A 25,189-nucleotide genomic window follows, 5' to 3' on the forward strand; every position below is an offset into this window, starting at 1 on the left:
GGGGCAGGGTGTTCGTGACCTCCCTTTGATCCGCCCCTGGAATACCCTACGCAGAAATTGACGAGGTGGAGGATGGTGTCACGGTCCGCAGGAAACGCAGCACACGGAAGCAGACGCCTTCAGTGCCGCAGGCGCGTGCTATGACCGCGTTTGTCAGCATTCCGTGGCCGACAGGCAACAGCTCGAACGAGCAGACCCCACCCGGGTGGGCAGGGGGAAGGGGCGGGGGAGAGAGGCGGCACTCGACGTTGGTGGCCAAGACGTGTGAGAGAAACAGGGCAGAGACTGAGGTAGTAGTTCCTGGGCGGCAAGTGGACGGGCCACCTTGGGCACGCACTTCAACGAAGAATTTGTTGAGCTTGTGTGCAGCATCCCCGGCACCGCCCTGTCACCGACCACGGACCGTTCGTTCCGCCGCACCGTGGTCGGACCTCGCTCGCGTGTACATTGAACGACGAACGAACGAACGAACGTCCCGCGAGTCGCGGCGAAGGGCGGACCTTCTAGATCGATTCAGGTCTCGATATTCCTCGGACTCCCGTCGCAGCTCACCGGCACCACTAACTTCAGAGCCCCAGCAACCACATCGTGCTTCGCCGAAACAACGTTGTTCACCACGTCGCGCTGCTGAAAGAGAAACACGGCACGACAAACGTGTTCCCGTCTGTATTGCGCTTTACGAAAACAGGTTTACAGACTCTTCGTGGCTTGAACAAAATCGATTCTACAAAACATGCGCCATAACTTACTTTCAAAAACGGCTGTGTCCGTTCTGGAGTCGGTAGTTAGGTGCTACCGGAGCTTACGTCTGCTCCAGTCTTTGTACGTGTAAACGATGATTCCAAGCCGCCGCGGGCTTAGAGCAAGCCGCGAAACCCGACCTTGTCACCAGATAAAACCATCAAACATAGGCATCCCACTACGGAAAAGATTTAACGCTTAACCTAGCGCACAGGGCAGAAAAATACAGACAAAATACTCCTGATCCACGCGCCACCAACATCTAGAATGGACAGCCAGGGTGCGACCGAGTGTGACGCGGCGCCGCCGCAGAGCGCGCCGTTCGTCGCCGGGGGCGTCCCGGGCGCGGGGCGGCGGGCGGCTCGCCTCGGGCCTGCGGCATGGGCAGCGGGCTCAGCTGTCAGCAGCCTCTAACGCCGTCTGGCCGGCACTGCACCTGCCGGGCACAGACGGCACCGGTCATACCGCTGACACAGCACTGACATAGCGGGCAACACAGTAGGCGACACACGACTGACACAGCGGACGACACACGAATGACACAGCGGGTGACACATGACAGGCACAGCGGGCAACACACCACTGGCACAGCAGGCGACACACGACTGACACAGCAGGTGACACACAACTAACACAGCGGGTGACACACGACTGACACAGCAGGTGACGCACAACTGACACAGCGGGTGACACACGACAGACACAGCGGGCGACACGCGACTGACACAGCGGGCGACACACGACTAACAGGCCAGACCACAAGCAAACGGGTCTCCTCGCGCCTGCCGGTCACAGACAGCAGGCGTCCCACCGAGCAAGCCGCGCCAGAATCGCCGCTGCACCAGCTGCAGGCCTCGCAGCCAGAACAGCCACAGGCGCTTGGGGTCTTATGAGACCAATGATCCGTTCACGAGCTTGAAAAAAACGCAAAGCGGCCTGGTAATTGACCCTCACAGAGCTCTGAGCCGCCATCATTACTTCGGCACTATTTTTGCCAGCGCTCGGCCTCACGGCACCGAGACGTCTGGCTGGAAAACACTCGTTGCAACGTTATAACCAACACCCCCCAGCGTTTCAGTCGTTTCAATCGTCATTTCAACGTTTCGACGTCAGTTTTAAAAGTTAAGCTGAAAATGCATTTTTACCCCAAAGTTGCGGAAGAAGGCAATGAAACAGTCCAGTGCCACGGGTCTGATATTCGGTGCAACCTCATTTCGAAGAGTTACGCGGGATTCTGCCTGTACCACCAACTGAGCCCGACACCCAAAATTCGATATGTTGATTGTTCAGACTACTTCAAGGAGAATGGACAACTTCCCAGCTGAGAACGCCGCATGCTCTCATGACGGATTCTCCGGGTGTTCTTGATATGGACCGAAGACTCATCGGAACGCGTCTGTTCCAACAAGCTGAGAACAAAAGCGTGTTACCAGCGCTCAACAGGAGATGATCAGTCAGTTTCGGCCAGTCCTTTAGACAGACTGTTTTGTCCCGACTGTCGTCCCCGTCTGGCGTCTTATTTCTGACACCATCACATCGTGTCGACGCTTGTACATTAGACGGGGACGACATTTCGAAAAATTGTTCAATACGCGATACTAATACCTCTACCATGAATCAATCTGTTCCACCCTCGACCATTCCAAACAAAAAAATCCGTTCAAAACTTTTCGCGGACACGAGCCATCCTCCGGGGGACACCAGGTATCCAGGTCCGCCATCGCCATCCTCCAGCGGCTGCTGGCGGCTGGCTGTCGCTCCGCCGCCGCATACCGCGGAGTCTGACACAGCACCCCGCACCGGCACCGCCCCGGAGGCCGTCAGCGTTCCCCCTTCTCCTCCCCCCCCCCTCCCCTCCCTACCACCTCCGACTCTCGCAGCGCTCCTGTCACGCGCCCATCACGGCACCGGCCCGGAGGCCGTCTGCCCCCTCCCCTCCCTACCACCTCCGACTCTCGCAGCGCTCCTGTCACGCGCCCATCACGGCACCGGCCCGGAGGCCGTCTGCCCCCTCCTCTCCTTACCACTTCCGACTCACGCAGCGCTCCTGTCACGCGCCCATCACGGCACCGGCCCGGAGACCGTCTGCCCCCTCCCCTCCCTACCACCTCCGACTCTCGCAGCGCTCCTGTCACGCGCCCATCACGGCACCGGCCCGGAGGCCGTCTGCCCCCTCCTCTCCTTACCACTTCCGACTCACGCAGCGCTCCTGTCACGCGCCCATCACGGCACCGGCCCGGAGACCGTCTGCCCCCTCCTCTCCTTACCACTTCCGACTCACGCAGCGCTCCTGTCACGCGCCCATCACGGCACCGGCCCGGAGGCTGTCTGCCCCCCTCCCCTCCCTACCACCTGCGACTCCCGCAGCGCTCCTGTCACGCGCCCACCCCGGCACCGGCCCGGAGGCCGTCTGCCCCCTCCTCTCTTTACCACTTCCGACTCCCGCAGCGCTCCTGTCACGCGCCCACCGCGGCACCGGCCCGGAGACCGTCTGCCCCCCTCCCCTCCCTACCACCTGCGACTCCCGCAGCGCTCCCGTCGCGCGCCCACCGCGGCACCGGCCGGAGACCGTCTGCCCCCTCCCCTCCCTACCACTTCCGACTCACGCAGCGCTCCTGTCACGCGCCCACCCCGGCACCGGCCCGGAGGCCGTCTGCCCCCGCCCCCTCCTTACCACTTCCGACTCACGCAGCGCTCCCGTCGCGCGCCCACCCCGATCAGTCATGGACTTCTTTATCCGCCTTTACCTCTTCTTGAGGTGTTACTTTTTACATCCTCGTGCCTGTCTAAACGTGTTGCGGTTGTCCCTGATGTTTGTCGGTGCACTGTTGATCCCTACTGTTGATCCGTTCTGTTCTCCTGAACACTGCCGCCTTCGACACACATCTCTGGCGGCTGGTGTGCAGCGAGCAGCGGCCGCTGGCGGCGCCTCACCTGGTGGCCTGCCGCCGCCCGCCTCGCCGTCGGCCGCCGCCGCCGCCGCCGCCGCCGCCGACTGCCACGCCGTTGGCGGCGGCCGGCGGCTCTCCGTCCACTGGCACCGCCGCTGACGCCGCAGCCGCAGATGCCGCCGCCAGCTCCGTCTGCCGGGGTCAGACGCGGATAAGTGGCGTCCCGACGCGGGTCTGACACGGATAAGTGACGTCCCGACGCGGGTCTGACACGGATAAGTGGCGTCCCGACGCGGGTCTGACACGGATAAGTGGCGTCCCGACGCGGGTCTGACACGGATAAGTGGCGTCCCGACGCGGGTCTGACACGGATAAGTGACGTCCCGACGCGGGTCTGACACGGATAAGTGACGTCCCGACGCGGGTCTGACACGGATAAGTGGCGTCCCGACGCGGGTCTGACACGGATAAGTGACGTCCCGACGCGGGTCTGACACGGATAAGTGACGTCCCGACGCGGGTCTGACACGGATAAGTGGCGTCCCGACGCGGGTCTGACACGAATAAGTGACGTCCCGACACGGGTCTGACACGGATAAGTGGCGTCCCGACACGGGTCAGACGCGGAAGATCACAGCGTGGCGGTTTTTTCTGGAGAACAGCTCAAAGTCACGCGGTCAGCCGTGGACCGGCAGACGCCCGGGGCCTGCCACCAAACACAGTCGAAAACGCGAGCGTGCGCGCCGGCGCTCGTGCGCGGCGTCAAAACCGACTAACCTTCTGCTGCTGCTGTTGCTGCTGCTGCTGATGGTGGTGATGCTGTTGTGCCTTCTGTGACTTCTGCTTCTGCTGCTGGCCGGGCGGCGCCTTGGGGATCATCTTGGTGACGTTGCCCACGGCCTTTGTCCGACCCTCACGGAACACCTGTCACGCAGGGCCGGGTCAGACCCGCCTCGGTCGTGTTGTGGCGCCAGACTAGGAGAGACAGGCATGGGAGATTACGGTATCAAGACAAACGCGGTGCTCGCAGGCACACCGAGACCGCGCAAGCGAGACAACAAGAAGGCAATGAGCGAGGGGGGGGGGGGGAAATGGAGCGGAGTAAATGGGCAGGAGTTCGTTCGGCGCTTTTGGAGCTTTCAGACGCTTCGACCGCGCGTTCATATAGCGCCCGCGCGACGAGAGAACAGGAGAGCAAGAAACAAGACAGCGAGGCCAGATTTGGGGAGAGGAGCGACAGAACAAGACAGTGCGACGAGTGGGCGAGGAGACAGACAGCACATCGAACAGAAACGAAGCGGACAGACCGAACCATATCCGCACTCATCACTCGCCCACGGGGAAGTCCTCAGGCGGGGCACCGAAGCGGCCGACACGGTGCTATGTCCGGCACCGCCCCGCCGCCGCCGCCGGCGGACACCTCGGACCAACACCGGCGCGTCCTCCGAGTTCCGCGGTCATCACAGAGCGGCGCGCGGCGCGGCTTCGAAGCGGTGCTCATTTCCGCCCTCAAGGCGCGGCGAACATCGAGGCGGAACGTCGCAGCCGCTCGTAATAATCTGACAGCGGCCGATGAGCCCCGCACACTGAGCGGTGCGCGGAGCCTGTGTGCCTCGGCCGCGGTGGTGATGACGTCACGGGAGGCTCCTGGCGCCCTGGCGCAGTCGCGGCGGCCACGTCGGCAGCCGGAGGTCACGGCCGCTGCCGCCGGGAGGGCGGCCCAGCCCCGCCCGTGTGGCCGCAGCGGTACTGACCCGAACAGCGTGTCCGGCATCGACGCCAGGCGTACGCACCAGGGCGGCGGCGCACGCGACGCCAGCAAACGTCCCGCTTTCCAGCCCAGATAACGCCCATTGCCCCACCCCACAGGACACTACTACCGGCCCAGCGGCACAGCAAACACAGACCACCGAGGGTGCCGCGCTCCCGCACGGCACGTCAGGCCAGCGTCCCCGCAGGCTGGGCGGGGGAGCCGCTGGTCTGGGGAGCGCAGCCGCTGGGCCAGCTGGCCCGTTCACAACGCGCCCGCCGGACGCCACTCACCATGCGCTGGCCCGGCTTCAGGTACTCCGGGTGCTTGATGAAGCGGAAGTGGACGTTGGCCTTGTCGCCGGTGCGCAGGTTGTCCTGCGACATGCGCACGATGGAGGCCGTCTGCCGCACGCTGCCCACGTGCACTGCCGGAGGGCCGACCGTCAGGCCCGGCCCGACAGGCGCGCGTGATGCGTCCCACCTCACTCCGGCATCCATTTGCATCCACCAGACACTTCTTAAAAGTCATACTGCGCCGTCCACAGCCCGCCCTGATGATTCCGTGCACACGGGCGCTCGTGTTCCATGCCTGTAGTCCTCACAGCCGCTCCAGCACCAGGCTGCCCCGGCGGCCGTGAGGTCAGCCCGCCTCTCCACTCACCCATGGCCTGGTAGCGGGCCGAGATGGTGGTGGGGTGGTGCAGCACGAGGATCTCGCCCTCGAACTCCCAGCAGGCCTGCGGCTTCAGGTCGGCCGACACCATCACCATGCCCTTGCGGATCTGGGAGCGCTTCACCTGGCGACGGTACACACGGGGCGGTGTCATGGCACGTCCCCGGGCAGGGTCACGGGTCAGGCTGGGTCAGGGGCACGGGTCTTCACCTGGCGACGGCACACACGGGGCAGCGTCACGGCACGCCCCAGGACAGGGCCAGGGGGCAGGCTGGGTCAGGGTCACGGGTCAGGCTGGGTCAGGGTCACGGGTCAGGCTGAGTCAGGATCACGGGTCAGGCTGGGTCAGGGTCACGGGTCAGGCTGGGTCAGGGTCACGGGGCAGGGCCACGGGTCGAACTGGAACGCGGTCACCGGTCAGACCGGGTTAGCGTCAAGGGCCGGACCAGAATGCGGTCATGGGTCGGACCGGGTCAGGATCACGGGTCAGACCGGGTCAGGGTCACGGGTCGGACCGGGTCAGGGTCACGGTCAGGCTGGGGCAAGGTCACGGGCAGGCCGGGTCAGGGTCACGGGTCAGCAAGGTAAATCACCCAAAGCTAAATCAACCAAAAAGAGTCATTGTTCGGGATGTCGTCGTCGTCCTGTGCGGCAGTATGTGCGCAACGATAACTCACTATCCGATGCAACGTATCCGATAATGAATTATCCGGCCGTCACCAGGTGTTATCCAGGTCCTGAGACTGGCTGGACAGTGCTCGACTCTCAGCCACGTGCGCGTCACATCCCGGGACTGGCACCGGTGTCTTCTGACCACGATCCCAGCGCTCTGCCACCCGCCAGCTGAGCTCGCCAGGCAGGACTTCCGTGCTTGGGCGCCGCCGCCTCAGACATACCCGCTTGAGGGCGAAGCTGGCCGTCTGGCCGCCGCGCACCTCCGACACCGGCAGCCGCTTCCTGTGTATGGAGCGTACGGCAATGGGCGCGAAGTTGCCGACCGGGTCGGGCCCCAGCAGTAGCGTATCGTTCAGCCGGATGGTGCCGCGTAACGTGGTGCCGGAGACGACCGTGCCGACGCCCTACCGACGGGGGGAGCCGCGTCACAGCCGGGCACGAGGGGCTGGGGGAGGGTCACGGTCCGGACACGCACCGCTCCTGGCGGCGGAGGGGGCCGCGTCACAGCCGGGCACGAGGGGCTGGGGGAGGGTCACGGTCCAGACACGCAACGCTCCTGATGGTCACGGTCCGGACACGCACCGCTCAGGGCGGCTGGGGTCACGGTCCGGACACGCACCGCTCCTGAGGGTCACGGTCCGGACACGCACCGCTCAGGGCGGCGGGGTCACGGTCCGGACACGCACCGCTACTGAGGGTCACGGTCCGGACACGCACCGCTCAGGGCGGCTGGGGTCACGGTCCGGACACGCACCGCTTCTGAGGGTCACGGTCCGGACACGCACCGCTCAGGGCGGCGGGGTCACGGTCCGGACACGCACCGCTCCTGAGGGTCACGGTCCGGACACGCACCGCTCAGGTCGGCGGGGTCACGGTCCGGACACGCACCGCTACTGAGGGTCACGGTCCGGACACGCACCGCTCAGGTCGGCGGGGTCACGGTCCGGACACGCACCGCTCAGGTCCGTGGGGTCACGGTCCGGACACGCACCGCTCCTGAGGGTCACGGTCCGGACACGCACCGCTCAGGGCGGCGCGTTGCTTGCACGGGCCGGTGACGGCGCCTGGGCAGGACGTGCGGAGCTGGGGCGTACTGCCGCTGTACATAGCTTGTGTCTCAGGTTCCGCTGACTGAGCCGCGGGATCACCATCAACTGCACGATGTGCGGCAGGATCGCACGAAGGTGTGTAGAAGACAACATTACAGCGGCGTAAAAGCAGACAAGTCAGGGTGACACTTGCCCAGTATGGCTATCTCATCGCATTGACTTGATACCACGCATCAAACATGCATCTCATGTCGCCAATAAAATTACCGGACTATCTGAACCATGCATATTCGTTACCAGACCGTGAATTCGGTGTTTTCGTTGGTCCCAGTACTAGAGACATGTGCCTGGCTGACGGTTGGTTCCTGTCTCCCACATCCCCTTTTGAAAACAAAATCTTGAGCCCTTGGTTCCGGCTTGTGTGCTTGGTTCCGGCTTCCGGCAACACACCCCTCCTCCGTTTACGTGATGCTATTGGTTGTTTCGCAAACACAGCGATCTGGTTCCTGGTCCTGACTAGTTCTTTTACAAATAAAAACACGGGTCCCTGGGCCTCACTGGTTCCTTCACAAACACCAGAACTCAGCTGGTGATTCGCAATATCTTTCCTCAAGCACCACACCACGCTTGCCTGGTCTTCGCCCATTATTTTATGAACACCAGGGTCTGGTTCATGGTTCCAATGTTGTTACGGTTCCAGCTAGTTTAGTGTTTTCCAATCCGTAAGTTGTTCAATGCATTAGGGAAGAACATTAGTCTCATGGAGATAGTATTAGCCTTGTTCCTCGGAAAAAACAGGAAAATAGAGATATAGTTATGGTATAATATCGGAAAATATAGAATTTCGGAACATATAGTATAAGTGAAACAATTCACTTCCGCCATCGTTTCGAAAAGGCATGTTGCCGAGATATCAGTCTAACTACACCTCCATTCTCCTGGTTTTCCGAGGAATAGGGCTAATACTACCGTCTTATCTGTTTTTCAATCCGTTATGCCTGCCGACTTTGATGCCTTTTGACTTCATCCGATTCGGCTTTCACCCCTGTCGGCTTTGTCCGCTTCGCCTTTTATCCCTGCGTCTTTTATCCCGCTTGACTCTTCTTCCCTAGCCACCTTTCCATTCAATCTTTCCTGCGGTTTCCGTCAGCAGCTCACCGGCGATGTCCCGTGCGTGACCGCCTAATACCGTGATATCAGCACGCGTTCAGCGACCGCCCCTCCCCCATCCCGGTCCCGCAGCCGGCTCCGAGGCCAAAAACGCCACCGGGCACGAACATACACGCACACGCACACGCACGCACGCACGCGCACACGCACGCACGCAGGCACACAGCACACACACACACACACACACACACACACACACACACACACACACACACACACACACACACACACACGCACGCACACACGCACGTACGCACGCACGCACGCACGCACGCACGCACCGCACACGCACACGCACACGCACGCACGCACGCACGCACAGCAAGACTCACCAACGCAAAAGCATGCTGCCGTACTCAATACCACCTGCGCGGAGGCGCACCTGCTCCCGGCCTACCCGCAAGCACGACACAGACCGTCGCAGCGCGGACACGGCCGCGGTGGTCGCCCGCCGCTGGGTGACCGCGCGTGGCGTTAAGCAACGGCGCGCGCAGCGCGGCAACGCGCGTGTCGTACCGGCACCGAGTACGTGTCGTCGATCTGGAACTCGGCCGGGTCGGACGTGCAGCCGGCCGGCCGCGTTGTCAGCAGGTTCATGAACATCTTCAGCAGCTCCAGGTTCAGGCCGGTGACGTTTGACACCTGGAAAATGGGACATAACCTGCCCCCCGGGAGAGGCGCAGGTCAGCAATGGTGGTGTGGTGGTGGTGGGAAGGGGGGGGGGGGGCTGCCCCGAGGAGGGTGTCAATGATCCTGTGCGGTGTAATCCGCCCCCGAGGACGTGTTATGGACGTGTGGCACGAAACTTTTTTACATACCGCATGACAGTAGGAACAATGCGTGAAGATTACGAATGTCATCACGCAAGTGTCTCGCCTGCAATAAACTCACTGACTGGCGTTGCATCCCGACGGGCATGACGCGGCAGACAGTCAGTCACCATCTGGGAGCGGCCACCAGAGGTCACGCCAACCAGGGGGTCAGATCGCGCCAGTCAGGGTCAGATCACACCCCAGGGAGTCAGATCACACCAGTCAGGGTCAGAGTACATCCCGGGGAGTCAGATCGCGCCAGTCAGGGTCAGATCACACCCCAGGGAGTCAGATCACACCAGTCAGGGTCAGACTACATCCCGGGGAGTCAGATCACGCCAGTCAGGGTCAGATCACACCCCAGGGAGTCACATCACACCAGTCGTGTTCGTCAGATAGTAGCCAGGGGGGTCCGGTGACGCCATCCGCCCAGGACTGGGAGACGACGCACGCGGGACGAGTCGCACTCGCCGAGCAGCAACCAGCGCTGCGGCCATCATCGGCATGGAGTCGATGGAGGAGCTGACCGAGTCCCGCCCACCGGTAAACACAACCAATACAAGTGGCGTGTCACAGGCGCTGTGCTTGTCGCTCACTCGGCAGCGACCGCTTGCGCCAGCGGAGCGCAGGCCGCCCGGTGGCCAGCAGCCCCACAGACACGGCCGGGCCCAGCGCGCGCCCCGCAGACACGGCCGGGCCCAGCGCGCCCCGCGGACACGGTCGGGCCCAGCGCGCGCCCCGCGACAGCGAGCGGACACCCGCCGTCGACCCCGCGCCCCGCGCGGCGCCCACCCCGCCGCTCACCGCTCCGAGACGAAGTTAGTGGCCGACATGACGACGTCGTCGGCGGTGCGCACAATAACGGGCACCTTGCGCACGCCGGGCGACTTCAGGATCTTGACCAGCAGCTTCAGCGTGTCCTGCAGCAGCGGCGTCACCGGTCAGCGCCGCCGGGCCGTGATGGCGGGCGGGAAAGGAGGAAGGGGAGGGGGGGGGGGGGGCTCGTCGGTCCGCCGAGAGCGCACGGAGACAACCAACCGCCACTCTTCCACTCAACCGCCATTCTTCCGAGAACCGAGAGCGCAACCGCCACTCTTCCGCCGCCAGAAAATCACACTGAACCTCGGATGAACCCAATTTATGAGGGGTTTTGTGAAGGCTGCCGTCAACTGATGCCGCCTTATGAGGAATGCAAGCAGACGATATGATTTAATCGCCTCGTGGTGATGCCCTGCATTGTCAGAGTTGTACAGGGTATGGCCATGCTTGGTCCACGATTTAGATGCGTTTGAAGGGTGTTTCAACTCCCTTCGCATGCATCTTTTCACGTTTTAGAAGCCAGCAGTGGCCCTTCCAACACTGCGCAAATACACGGGTCAGCTCTATAACATGGCGGTGGCGGTCTGCCGACCTGCCACCGGCCGTCGGCAGCTGCTGGCCACCGTCAGCTGCCGACACGGCCGCCAGCTGGGCACACCAGCCCCGGGCCAGACCAGTGACCAGCGGGGCCCGACCTGCCACCGGCCGTCGGCAGCTGCTGGCCACCGTCAGCTGCCGACACGGCCGCCAGCTTAGCACATCAGCCCCGGGCCAGACTGTGACCGGCGCCAGGCTCCTCCGCTCGGAGTGAGACGGCCGAGCGTCCGGCTCCCCGGCGCTCCAGCGCGGCCTGACCGTGCGTTCGTGGCGGGAAGCGAACCTCCAACGCCTTCACCGCACCGTCTGATACGACAGGCAGCTCACAGACCGCACCTAGAGCAGCCAAGAGAACTGCAGCCGCGCAGGCCATCACAGACTGCAGAGGGCGCCCCGGCAGAACTTAGGTCACACGCTTGCCCCGGGACACGAGCGACGGGGGTTCGCCTCTACGCCGGCGTCCGCCCCGTTTCACGCGCTGCGCTCCGCCTGGGCAGCCTCCATCGCCGCCCACAGCAGCTCGCGCGTTGCAAGATCCTGACGGGAGAGCCACCGCACGGGATCGCCGCCAACCGACAGCTGCCGCGCGCGCAGGCGGCCGCGCGCGACCTAGAGCCGGAGCGAGGCGCGGACCGGACGGAGAGGCGCGAGACGAGACCGGCCGCGACACGGCGGCCGGCCTGCCGAGCAGCGCCCCGCCGGGGACGGCTGACACTGCCATTACAACCGTCCCCCGGTCCGGGGCCGCGTGGAGTCGGGATGGGAAGGCAGTGCAAGATACGGCGGGCGTGCAGTGTCAACGTTATGCCGCGGGTTCCTACGGGATAAAGCACAATCAGCCCACTCGTAATGCAAATCCTAGATGATGTGGGGGTCCTCCCGACGCTGTACGCGAAGATAAGTTTGGAAGCTCCATTTTGTATGCAGCTTACCCGCACAATAAATCTGCGGCTTTGGGCGAATGCTGTCGTCCAAACGCCGAAGACATTTTGGCTATAGGAGATAAACATGCCATGCGTCGTCTTGCGGAGTACTACGTTAGCCCAAACAGGAGCGTTGTAGTTTTGTCAATTACCTGTTTGGTATAACAAGTTATTTGAGTTTCCATTGCTACCCTTAACCATCCACGCTTAAAAAAAGCACTGACCGAGGGCGGGAGAAAAGCCTGAATAACATGCTTTAAGGGGGAGTGTTTTACATTTGTACGGGGTTTTCAACTGGAATAGCCACCCTGAAGATCAGCTCTTTGGTGGCAGAAGGTCATTTGGTGCGGTTCACAACCCTGCCCTTCTTACGGGCTAAACCCTTCTAGTTTCTGAGCTACACGCCCGTGAAGATGTGCTGACTTTTCCGGGGAGGCTATTTCAAGATCACCCAAACATCCATGGCGCAATAATAACGCCATTTAAATGCTGGCGTTCCACTAACCATGCGACGATCTAGCCCAACCAAAATAGAATTGTGGAGCCGGTCACATCTTGCGTTTGTGGGCACGATTTTCACATACAATGGCCGTCAATTGGCTCTCAATAAGTGTTGTGCAAGGTATGACATAATCCAAACAATGAGGTATTGAAAAGCATATTTACTAAACAAATAGTTGCGAAGCACATTTACTACACAGAAAATTATGAGGTTCAGAGCAGCCTCTTCTACTTAAAAATATACCAGTAGTTATAGTGTGCTTATTTCACTAAATCTGATCGTCACTTTAATATCCTCAACTGTAGAACGTTCGTTTCGCGCCCAAGTATAGCCTGTGCATTTTTTCGCCGGGGAAATGAAGAACGCGTGTGGGCTCGACACCTGCAGGGGGCGGCAGCATCACGTTTTCATCCGAGGGCCGAAGATCAGCAGTGAGACAACTGGCGCCGGACTGCATGCGCAGTACAGCACGCCTATTGCTTGGTCGTGGCCCTCACCAGAAAACACAAACATCGACGGTAGCCCTGACAACCAAGGCATTAGCCATAAACTATTATGACTTAATTAAATAATTATAATTAATAGCATAATAAATAAAATACAAATTAACATATAATATAAAAAATTAAAATAATAAAAAAACTAATACGATTATAATTAAACACAGCCCCAAAACATCGACGGTTGCCTGACCCCGCGCCCTGGCAACAGTGCCGTCTCTCACCTGTAACACCTGCTCGGGCGCCATGTCTGTCTTGGTGATGACGACGAACACGGGCACACTGAGGGCCAGCGCCAGGCCCAGGTGCTCCTTGGTCATGCCGACGATGCCCATGTTGCCGCCCACCATCAGCATGCCGAAGTCGGGCGCGTGGCCGGTCATGCCTGCGAGCAGAGACGGGTGGGGCCGGGTCAGGTACGCTCTGCGAGGGATCAGGTACGTTCTGCGAGCAGAGACAGGTGGGGTCGGGTTAGGTACGCTCTGCGAGCAGAGACAGACGGGGTTGGGTCAGGTACGCTCTACGAGGGGTCAGGTATTCCCTGCGAGCAGAGACAGGTGGGGTCGGGTCAGGTATCCCCTGCGAGCAGAGACAGGTGGGATGGGGTCAGGTACGCTCTGCGAGCGGACACAAGCGGGGTCGGGTCAGGTCCGCTGTGCTCGGACGCTGCGGCCGTGGGGGGCGTCCGAGGCCGGAGCGTTCGCCGAGCGCGGTTCGGCGCAGCACCGCTGCCGTTCAGCGCCAACGAGTCGCCCCAGTGCTGCCGCGCTCGTGAGCAGAGACGTCACGTTTGAAAATTATTCCACAGCGACCGCAAAGAGAACGCGGAACCCCACATCAGGGACCCGCGGAATCCATCGCTCGAGCTTCCTCCTCGGGCGCCCAGCTGCGCTTCGGGCGAGGGAGGGTGAGGGTTACGATCGACAACGCGGGAGGAAGGGATGGAGGGAGAACGAGTGGAGGGAGTGGATAGTGGGAGAGTGTGGGCGGTGGGGAGTGACAGTGTCGGGGAGCAGGAGCGATGGGGAGCAAGAGTGCAGGGGAGAATGAGAGACAGAGAGGGATACGGGTGGAAGCGACAGTGAGGAAACACGTCGCTTGGCACTTTGTCGTCGAAAAACAGCGAGAAAAATCATACGACGCCGGATATAGGTGGAAGCGGGAGTGAGGAAACACGTCGCTTGGCATTTTGCTCTCGAAAAACAGCCAGAAAAAATCATACAACGCCATTAACAAAGGCAGCTTCAGCGCGAATTCAGACATGGTTGGCTCCGAAATTTCCGGTCGAGGCTTTGATCGCAAACGCAGCGGCGGATGCGCCCCAGAACTTCTCTCAAACTTCACGTCGCTGAGTCTCCTCCAGGGCCTCCTCGAAGTGGCTTGATGCAACTTCGCTAGAGCGCTATCGCTTTCCACTCGATATCAAATCTCAACTGGCATCCAGTCGTCATCGGTCGGCGAGCAGATGGCCCTCATTCTGCTCCCTTGTGTAAAGGGAATCCACTTCGGTCAAGATAGCGCAGACGGCTCTGAGATAAACGAAGTTCGCAGAGCTTCATGATACTCATGGGACTGAAAGCTGTCGGACATGTAGCGTTCTCCCGTCGTTCATGACAGAGCAGCTGCGGTCAAAATACGTCTACCATGTGTGCCTATAAAAAGTAGAATTTAGGATGAATTCCGATTTCGGTATCGTTTTGCGGCGCACGGTCCGATCTCAGTCATCGTCCAGTCCTTTGCGCCTCCCACACGCCGTAGCCTGCGATGGGATTGCATGTCAAAGTGGGTGTTTGTGCACTGTTTGGCAGAATTAACCTCGGCATCAATGAAAGCGCTCGAGAGAAGGGGGGAGGGAGAGAGGGAGGGGAACGTAAGGGAGGTACTAAAGGAGAGACGGAGAGGGGGAGTAGCGAAAGAGAGAGGAGAAAAGAGGAGGAGGAAGAAAAGGAGGGGGTGAAGGCATTTCTGGGCGCATCAACCGCGCGAGGCCGTGCAGCAGAGGGAGAGAGTGAAGGAGAGAAAAGCAGAAACAAACAGAGGGGTAGAGGAGGGGAAAAACAAGAGGCTAGGGCATAGCCCTGAAATAATCATTTCTGGTCGAAAGAGCTCTGATCCAAATAGTCAAACAACCAGGCGAGGGTAGGAAGAGTGGGAGGGAGATGGACCCACCTAGGTCCCAGAGTCCTCCCGCCACTCGGTCCACCAGTGCTCGCACTCACCGAACACCGTCGTCTTCAGGTACTTCTCGTGTCCGGCCAGGTCGATGAACGTGATGACCTTGGAGGCCTTCTGGCAGATGCGCACCCAGTCGAGCGAGCCGTGCTCGGGCCGGTTCACCACCTGGCCCTGGCTGTCGAACCCTGCCGGCCCAGGCCGCGCCGTCAGCGCGAGCGCCGCCGACGCGCCGGGACGGAGAGCAGCCACGGACGGCGGGAGGGAGCCGGCGCCCGCGGCGACACGGCCCGGAGGAGCGCGGCCCCCGGCCGGCACGGCGGGTCCCGGGTCGGGAGATGGTACGGCCAGCGGCGGTGGGACAAATCGCGGTACAACACGCCCAGCATAGGTCAAGGCGCTGCAGGCTTTAGACGAAACGACCGTTACAGCGACGGTTAAAAACACGTCATTCCGCACAGGGGTCAGATAAAGGCAATCGGCATAATCCAAGTCGTGGCACAAAGATACGACTACGATCGTTATTTTTCCTTCGACATGTAGGCGCTAGCCATCATAGCCCAGGACGACAACAAATATACCAGTGGAAATACTTGTCACGCATCATTTCCTTTGGCACGTCTGTCTCGGTGCTTTCCTACGATTGCGAGTGTCAATAAGCTTGATTGCGAGCGCCAATAAGCTGGGGGAAAACCAATACTGGCCACACCTCTCATGTCACAGTACTGACCCCAGACAACGGACCCTGCAGGGCGGACCCTGCACCGGTTGTCGTTTGTCACCGGGATTGACTGTCAGCTGAGTCACGGCCTCGCCGACCGTCCCCCACAGCCCCGTCACACGCGGCCTCGCCGCCGCCCAGCGCCGGCGACACCGGGCCCGGCTGCCGACGGCCGACCGGCGCCCGCCGCTCACCCAGGATGTCGTTGCCCACGCTGGACGTGCGGCCCGACTCCATCTCGTGTTTGTGGCGGAACAGCTTCTGCCGCGCGAACCCCCGGCCGTTGTCCAGCTCCCCGTGCGTCAGCACGCCCAGCAGTGTCGACTTGCCCGCGTCCACGTTACCCACCACGGCCACCCTGGCGGCACGGGGAGGGCGGCCGGTGAGCGGGGTGGGCGGCCAATGAGCGGGGAGGTCAGCAGGCAAGCGGGGGGGGGGGGGAGGTGGCAGGTGAGCGGGCAAGTCGGCAGGTAAGCGGGGAGGGCAACAGATAAACGGGGGGAGGGGGGCGCTGAAACGGGAAGACGGCAGGTGAGCTGGGAGAGCTGCAGGTGAGCGGGAAGGGCGACCGGTGAGCGGGGAGGGCGACCGGTGAGCGAGAGGGCGACCGGTGAGCGAGAGGGCGACCGGTGAGCGAGAGGGCGACCGGTGAGCGAGAGGGCGACCGGTGGGCGGGAGGGCGACCGGTGAGCGAGAGGGCGGCCGGTGAGGCGAGAGGACGGCCGGTGAGCGAGAGGACGGCCGGTGAGCGAGAGGGCGGCCGGTGAGCGAGAGGGCGACCGGTGAGCGAGAGGGCGACCGGTGAGCGGGAGGGCGGCCGGTGAGCGGGAGGGCGGCCGGTGAGCGAGAGGGCGGCCGGTGAGCGGGAGGGCGACCGGTGAGCGGAGGAGGGCGACCGGTGAGCGGGAGGGCGACCGGTGAGCGGGAGGGGCGGCCGGTGAGCGGGAGGGCGGCCGGTTCAGCGGGAGGGCGACCGGTGAGCGAGAGCGCGGGCCGGTGAGCGAGAGGGCGGCCGGTGAACGAGAGGGCGGCCGGTGAGCGGGAGGGCGACCGGTGAGCGAGAGGGCGACCGGTAAGCGAGAGGGCGGCCGGTGAGCGGGAGGGCGACCGGTGAGCGAGAGGGCAGCCGGTGAGCGAGAGGGCGGCCGGTGAGCGGGAGGGCGACACGGTGAGCGGGAGGGCGGCCGGTGAGCGGGAGGGCGACCGGTGAGCGGGGAGAGCGGCGGGTGAGCGGGGAGGACGGCAGGCGAGCGGGAGGGCGCCCGTCACCAGTCGGCGGACGTGAGCTGACACCGACGGACGGCCCTCCGGTGGGGAACGCACTATGCGGCACGGGATACCGACCACGTTCATTGCCGGCGGAGGAGCACGCATTAGGCTGGGTGACGCGCAAACGATACGTGATCCACAGGGGATTATGGCGGATTGGGAGACATCGGGATATCGATGCATAGAAAGATATCCTTCTGAAGGTGAGAGCTCGGATCGCAACACGTCAGAAGGGCAGCGTCCCACCATCCATCAATGCCAAACACTGTGTGCGTAACACTACAGTCCCGAGCGCTACAGTCTGGGGACTGTTAAACCTGGGAACACAGCACTTTACAACCTGATCCAGCAAGCTGCAGACTCTGGCATGCTACAACCAGCCAGAAATAGCGCGCGGCGACGACTTAACACGAACCAGAACGTGGCTATGTTCTGCGAAGCCTGGGACGATGAAGCGAAGCGTACACACCCAACACTGCTTAGAGCCGCCAGGACGCGTTCAGAGAGCCTTTCACCCGCTTACAAACTGTGCTCAAGAGGCTTCACCACTGATCTCCGTGACGCCTCCTCAGACACGGCCTCCCGGACAACAAAGTGGCCGGGGCTCCCCGGTAATCCCTCAGTCCACAGCACGAGCGCTGGGCCGGGCGCCGCGCCCACGTCGGAGCGCCGCCGGCGGGTCCGGCCGCGCGACAAGTGGGCAGGGGGTCAGAGGAGTGGGGTACCCGGCCGCCTGCTACACCGGTCAGGCCCTCGTCACCGCCACCGGCTGGTGTGACACGGGGGAGCCGGCTCCGGGCAGGCAGGGCTGCTGTTGGCGGCGGACATCCAACGTAACGACGCGGCCCCTCCGGAGTCGCTTTGTTCAGTGATACCACGCCGGCGTACAATGTACGATTTGTCACCAAGTGTTTATGTTATTGTTCCACCACTCAGGTGGTTTCCACGTGCTGACCAAAGGTCCGGATGGTGTACCGCCTGCGGGTTCGAGACGCGCCAGCGCACGTGCTCAGGTATAATAAATTGAGGGATACAGCTTCAGCATGAGCGACTGCTACGCTGTTTGTAATAGAAAAAGTGCGCGCAGCGGAAGAAACCAAAACGCTCACATACATTGTGAAGATTGAGCACCATCATAATGAAGCATCATATTCAAAATATTTGTTTCTCATTATTACCTGCTGAAAAGAAGTCCGGTCCGAAGCATAGAAATCTGCGACGGGAAAGTCGCCACCGACCACAAATGCCGAAACGAGAAGCTTTAATCATACTTTATCGGGGTTACTTTGAATGCACATGTGCCGGAACCACTGACCGACAGACATCCAATACCAGAAATTACCGACTGCACATCAATTATCATAGCTCAATGACAGAAAACGTGCGGTTACACGTGGTCGGTATTCGTTAAAGCTTTACCAAAAATAAAAGCTGCCACAACTGATGCATTCCGGGTTTTCACAATCTCGCACCAAGGAATTCCGTATTTCAGTTCCACATTAGCCCGTCGGCTCGTCCGGTGTTTTTACCTGCATTGTACAAGGGCGCCATCGGATAATTACCGGTGGATCATCCCTACGTAAGCCCAGCAGTTTGTAATGGTAAATAAACCCGAGACAAGCGGCGGCAGGAAACCAGAATAATACAGCGTCATCCATTGCGCCATTGAAGCATGCCGGTCTCGGCGTGCTTCAATGGCTGGTGGTCCCGTCCCGTGTCCCGGCTGGCCGTCCCGTCTCCAAGTGCGCCGACGGGAGGCGGCGCGTGGCAGACGCCTCACCTGACTTCCATGAAGTCCTGCTCGTCGGCCCGCTTCCGCACCAGGTACTGGCCGGTGATGCCGCCCTCCACCTGCCGGCGCGGGCCTGGGTCAGCACGGGCAGCACCCGCTGGGCGAGGGAAAGGGGGAGGTGACCAGGTCAGTCCGGGCCACGCCTGTCCTGAGTACGTCCCGTCAGCCCTGCCTCGATCCCACCGCCGCGGGCCGCCACGACCGCCAGGCAGGCGCGTCAGCCAATAGCTCGCCGTTATTTGCTGTTACTGCCGTCATCTGCGGTTACTGGCAACAGCTCCTGCTGTTACCTGTCTTTCTGTGGGCTTCCAGACGCTATGGGAGCGTGGTGTCACGCGGTGCCGACAGCAGCGACCGGCGTGGAGAGGCGGACTAAACGGCGTGACAAGGGGAGGGGCCGGACACGCCACACAGCTGGGAGCATGTCAGCATCATGCACCGGCTACGGCCTGGAAGGCTAGCTGGCTTGTTCCCAGTTCGTGTAGAGCGATGCACGGTGTTTGTGATTGGTATTTGTGAACGACGCGATGGCGGAGTACAGCAGCCGGCTGTAGTCATGCGGAAGCCCATACATCACCTTTTTCTCTCGTAACAACACGCAGTCGGCGTCCAGGGTGGTGGCAAGGCTCTGCAGTGTGGCCACGGAGGCGTCGTACTCGTCCTGGCTCAGGCCAGCCTCGCCGCCACCTGTCGACAGCGATCATAAGCAGTCGTTACCGCATCCGCCCACAGGTGGAGCCGCCGGGTAAACTTCCGTGTAAGCGGACACGCGATACTCAGTACATTCATCACAGGAAACGACACAGCGATATGGCTACTGTCGGCGGCAGCGCCACAACTGCACGCGTGGCGAGAGGACAATGATGCCCCCTCCTCACTGGCAAATGTAGTGCTGGACTGGGCAATGACTGGTGGGCATACCACAATAACCAGGTCCCCACCTCACACCAGAGCATTCAGCCACACAATAGTGGCCACAGTCACAGCCAGCCAGTTCTATACGATGCTGCATGTACACTGCACAGCGGGGGCAGTTAAACATACGGAACTAAGCACTAGCCCCCGCACTGGAAGCAAGCCGCCCCACGTCCACAGTATGAATAACAGACTTTGCTGCAAGCTCAGAAATGCATGGTGAGGAAACTACATGACATGACGATGACTACGTGACCTCCAAAGAACGTGCAATTACAAGATAAGGATTCAGTGCATCCAAATCGCCATGGCATTTCCAAACGCTAAGTACGAGCTACCTTAACAAGGGGCCATTGGTCAGCTGGCACAATGCACAGGACAAGGCCAGATTCAGCCAGTCCCATTTTAACCACTGCCTCAGTGTCAGCCCATGCGCGAGTCATGAAGTATTGTCCCACCTTCTGCCACTCCGACCTCATAGATTGTCTCGCCCTGCCCCTCCTCGGTGCGTGTCGCCAGCCGAGAGCGCAGCAGGTCGAACTGGTCCGTGCTGGGGCTGACCAGTATCGTCTGTGGCAGACCAGAGAGTCGCTCAGACCTCAGACCACACCTCACAGGTCAGCATCAGACCTCAGACCACACCTCACAGGTCAGCATCAGACCTCAGACCACATCTCACAGGTCAGCATCAGACCTCAGACCACACCTCACAGGTCAGCATCAGACCTCAGACCACACCTCACAGGTCAGTATCAGACCTCAGACCACATCTCACAGGCCAGCATCAGACCTCAGACCAGATATTTCAGATCAGGACCAGACCTCAGACCAGACCTTACAGGTCAGCATCAGACCTCAGACCACACCTCACAGGTCAGCATCAGACCTCAGACCACACCTCACAGGTCAGCATCAGACCTTTATCAATCTCACAGATCAGCATCAGGCCTCAGACCACACCTCACAGGCCAGCATCAGACCTCAGACATTTCAGATCAGCATTAGACCTTAGAACAGACCTTACAGGTCAGCATCAGATCTCAGACTAAATCTCACTGATCAGCATCATACCTTAGACCAGACATTTCAGATCAGCACTGACCACAGGCCAGACCTTACAGGTCAGCATCAGACCTCAGACCAGACCTTACAGGTCAGCATCAGACCCCAGACCATACCTCACAGGTCAGCATCAGACCACACACCAGACCCCACAGGTCAGCACCAGACTTCACCAAATCATCACATCATGACAGGCACACAGCACAACAACAAACAGGCTGTCTGGGTCATGGTCCAGTTTGATGAGTCAGAGGATATCAATCCCCAGTGCAGCATGTGGGATAAGTACTGCCACATAATCTTTCAAGGGCATCTCATATATCAGCTGACAAGGATGCAGAACCAGTCCATGCCTTGAAGCTAGCAACCTCTTTTGAATTATGGTGACCTCAGCCTGGGCACCATGATGGGTGGCACAGTGGCATGCTGATGTGATGAGAACACTGACCAACTCACAGCATGCCTGCTCAACAGAACAGTAGTAAAGTCTCATCTCACAGCATGCCTGCTCAACAGAACAGTAGTAAAGCCTCATCCTTCTTTCAGTACCTGGTACTTTAAGTCTGAGCATGCCAATCAGGCCTTGAGGCTCTGTTTTTGACATAATCTAACAGATTGACTAAGTGAGCATCAAACAAGGAATTGGTTGACTGTTGTTGCTGGTGCCATATCTACAGACTGTTGCAGTATTTGACTGCTCAGAACTGATGAGCTGACTCTATACACATTGTCACTCAAGCCTTTTTAGTCTTTCATAGATGTTCCTAGCTTACACTTCTGGCACTTTTAAGCTGGTGATAACTGTGACCATGCCCCCCCCCCCTCCCCACACACATACCCCACTCCCAAAGTACCTGTACTACAAAATTGTCAGTTTCAAGGCCTCTGACCATGCCCCCCCCCCCCCCCCACACAGATGCCCCACCCCAATGCACATGTAGTACAGAATTGCCAACTTCAAAGCTTCTCTTCCTATGACTAGTGTCTCAGATCCCAGACTGATCCCAATGTGAAGCCATACTGATTCAACCTGTTTATGTTCTACATACTAACAGCAGGTATCCACAAATACAATTTTGGTGGATGTCCTTTCCACTATCTGGAATGACAGATAAAGTATGCAGTTGTCAATGTGAGCAAACAATATTTGCACCTTAACTAGAACCTGCCTTAACTCAGCCATGGCTGTCATAAAGTATGCACAGAATATGGGTGGTTACCCAGATGATACTGAGATCCATATCAGTCTAAACATGTACCTGGTTCCTGAAATTTATTTCCAGGTGGTTCCAGAGCTAGGAAAAACCCAGGAACCACACTCACAGTGGGCCAAGGGAACCAGGTGGAGCCAGATCCAGTCTCATATCCAGCCAAAAGACCCAGTAGAAACTAGGACCCATGCTCATGTTACACTGAAACTTAGCAAGAACCAGTATCTGGCAAGAACCAAGATCCAGCCTAAAACCTGCAGAGATCTTATAAGAACCCAGAAACATCTGAGATCTAGGATTAAGCTAAGATCTAGCAAGAACTGACATCTAGTCTGGGGTGATGCTAAAAAAGGAGCAAGAACTAGAACCTCACCTGAGAATGGTGTTTGCATTGCCCTACAAAGCTCAATAAGTGTTCCTTGGGGATAGTCTTCCAACATAGTTTGGAATGCTGAGCAGGGAAATAGCTAAACCTAGTCCAACTTTTTTGTCTGAGTCAGTGGGGCCAAAGCCAGCCAGCAACCATAAGCTCCACCCCTGGCACTAATAAAGATTGATGCAACTAATGGAAGCAATTCATGTTAAAAGGAAATATTGAGCATGTGAAGACATCAATATAAGCATCAGATAAATTAAATAAGCTTGCTTATGACTATTGGTTTGATCTCATATATGGAAGACTGCTCTAAACACAATTTCACTTTAAGTAAAAATGTTGTTCAGTTTGTGATTGTTTGATTGTACCATTAACATTTTTGCCAGTCACTTCCAGGCCAGCTGTGACAGAATTACTACTGCAGCAGTCCCGACTTTAACAATCCGAGCTTGGGCTGTACAATTCACGTTAAGGAAGCAGGACAGGTGGTGACATGTGCTGAATCTCACCTTGTTGCTGAGAATAGCAAACTTCTCTTCCTCCATTTGTTCCTCTGATGTGAGGCCTTCCTCCAGTGAGTTGCTTGCTTCAGGGTGCATTATTGCTGAGCTTGTTCCCTGGACACTTTCTATTACTCTTGGCTCTGCCATTCCAGTTTCAAAAACTTCAGGTGTTTGGTTGTCGCACAGGTAAATTTGCACGTATCGCGCACAGTAATTTTCGCGCGAAGTTTCCTTTGGTCTGGAACATAACAGTCACAATAACTAAACTAGCGCTGCAGCTTCCAATCGCGGCGCGTAACAAAGCCCGGTGAAGACGGCAACGAACTGTGGCACGGCGCGCTTTTGTAGCAGAAGATGGGGGGGAGCCAGCTTATCATAAAGTCCAAAAAGCTTCACCGCCATATGGTGCAATACGCGCCTCGGTATCTGTGACGGCCTTTACGTGTTACTTACATCACCCTCCCACCAGCTGTTACGTTGTTGCATGAGCGATCCCATAACAAGCAATGGTCCCAAATGTGCCGCACCACAAATGTATTTAAGTGCTTAACACTTGGGGCATATGGATGCATGGTTATCACTTTTATAATTTTTAGGCTCTTTTTTAGTTATATTTGATAGTTGCACTGCAAATTTCTGTCTTTTAACGTCTACTTTAATATTTACCGATAGCAAGAGATTACTGATATTTCTTGATATTTGCGACTTGCGCGCTAAATCGAGTTGACTGCGGCAGAAAATAAATTTACGGAAATCCGAGGCTGCCCGGGATTCGAACTACCGTTTGGCTTTCCCAACTTTTCAGGAAAGTTGAGCTGTTTGGCTCACTTAATGAGCTCTGGGACGTTCCTAGAAATACCTTCCGCTGCACCTGGCGGCTTTTTTCTAAAGAACTATCAAGTTTTCCCTTCATAAGAATCGCGCATTGATTTCGGAGTGTGGGTCCTGCATGGAAAATTGAGATCCGAATTACCCAATCACCTATGAAATAGCTTCGCCAATGGGGGATTTGTCGGCAGAGGCTGATACCAGCAATAACCTGGACAGCAGCTACAGTGGCTCTCCTCTCAGACGGCTCAGCGTTGGAGTGGGCCAGCTGCGGGCATGGCAAGAGCAGCAGCGGGCACGTTTGTTGCAACAACAGGAGCAGAGCTATCAAATAATTTCACAGAAACAGGTATAGTTTTTCGAGGTTATAAATTATTTTCTAACCATCATACCTGTTGTGGTATGTGGCCGGTACCATGCTGTCCTAGCTTGCAAGTGTTCATTGGCATAGATAAGCCTTGGCCTCATGGTGATCGGGAGTTATAAAAGGCCACTAGGTCTGTAGGTCCCGGTCTTGTCAGACTCCCAGTCGAGCAACCGAACAGTCTCAAATTATGGATAGACTTAGTGGGGGACGTCATACATATTTTCAGCTCAGTGCATATCAAGCCTAGACTTAAACTGGTCAACTGAGGTTGACGACAACTGGGTACGGAAGAGCGTTCCAATTGTTGACAACCCGCGTGCTGAAAGAGTTACGACGGACGGGAGTCCTAGCTTGAGGTTTTCTGCACTTCCATTGGTGTCCTCTTGTCACATCCAAGTTGTGCCTTAGATAAGACAGTAGTAATAGCTGTGTTCCTCAGAGACAAACTAGGAGAATGGAGAATGTGTTGATGTTTCGGCAACATGCCTCTATTGAAACAATAGGGAAAGTGAGTGTTCTTTTTCTGCTATTATTTTGACTGCAGAAGTGAATATTCACTTTTGCTGTTATTTTGATAAAGGCATGTTGCCAAAATATCAGGACATACAAGCATCCATCCTTCTGGTTTTTGTCTTAGGAATAAGGCTATTCCTGCTGTCTCATCTATGTGAATTCCTTGCAAATGCACTGAACAACATACACAGTGTTCATTTGGAGTCTAGGAGAATTAAATTTGAAGAATATGGTCAAAATGAGTGTGTGAAAGTTGGGCACAAATGGCATAAGGGCAATGTTTTGGTAGTTATGTTTCTTAAGTGATTTCAGGCAAAATGTGCATAAACATTTTTTACACAAAATAGTTTTGAAAA

General features: G+C 58.4%; 1 protein-coding gene across 1 annotated transcript; it reads right to left on the minus strand.

Moving 5' to 3' along the window:
* Positions 1–1,151: 1,151 nt before the first annotated feature.
* GTPBP1 (GTP-binding protein 1) lies at positions 1,152–23,620 on the minus strand. The gene is made up of 16 exons (XM_037238267.1): positions 23,579–23,620; positions 23,132–23,363; positions 20,432–20,543; positions 19,636–19,745; positions 19,047–19,117; positions 16,192–16,355; positions 15,324–15,464; positions 13,329–13,489; positions 10,568–10,683; positions 9,468–9,612; positions 6,954–7,136; positions 6,046–6,181; positions 5,676–5,809; positions 4,410–4,556; positions 3,791–3,824; positions 1,152–1,177 (listed from the first exon to the last, which is right to left on the minus strand). The coding sequence occupies exons 2-16, from the start codon at positions 23,270–23,272 to the stop codon at positions 1,152–1,154; spliced, it is 1,821 nt and encodes a 606-aa protein (XP_037094162.1). The 5' UTR covers positions 23,273–23,363; positions 23,579–23,620.
* Between the last annotated feature and the right edge of the window lie 1,569 nt (positions 23,621–25,189).

The sequence above is a fragment of the Pollicipes pollicipes genome, unplaced genomic scaffold (assembly GCF_011947565.3).
Source record: "Pollicipes pollicipes isolate AB1234 unplaced genomic scaffold, Ppol_2.1 Scaffold_7262;HRSCAF=8765_pilon_pilon_pilon, whole genome shotgun sequence".
NCBI classification, from domain to species: domain Eukaryota; kingdom Metazoa; phylum Arthropoda; class Thecostraca; order Pollicipedomorpha; family Pollicipedidae; genus Pollicipes; species Pollicipes pollicipes.

Excerpts from the sequence above, each read along its gene's own strand:
- GTPBP1 (XM_037238267.1), bottom strand. The coding sequence starts at position 23,272 with ATGGCAGAGCCAAGAGTAATAGAAAGTGTCCAGGGAACAAGCTCAGCA. Across the intron at positions 7,137-9,467 it reads ACGACACGTACTCGGTGCCG|GGCGTCGGCACGGTCGTCTC; the intron begins GTACGACACGCG and ends CCCCGTCGGTAG. Across the intron at positions 1,178-3,790 it reads GGCATCTGCGGCTGCGGCGT|GTGCAGTGCCGGCCAGACGG; the intron begins CAGCGGCGGTGC and ends TGTGCCCGGCAG.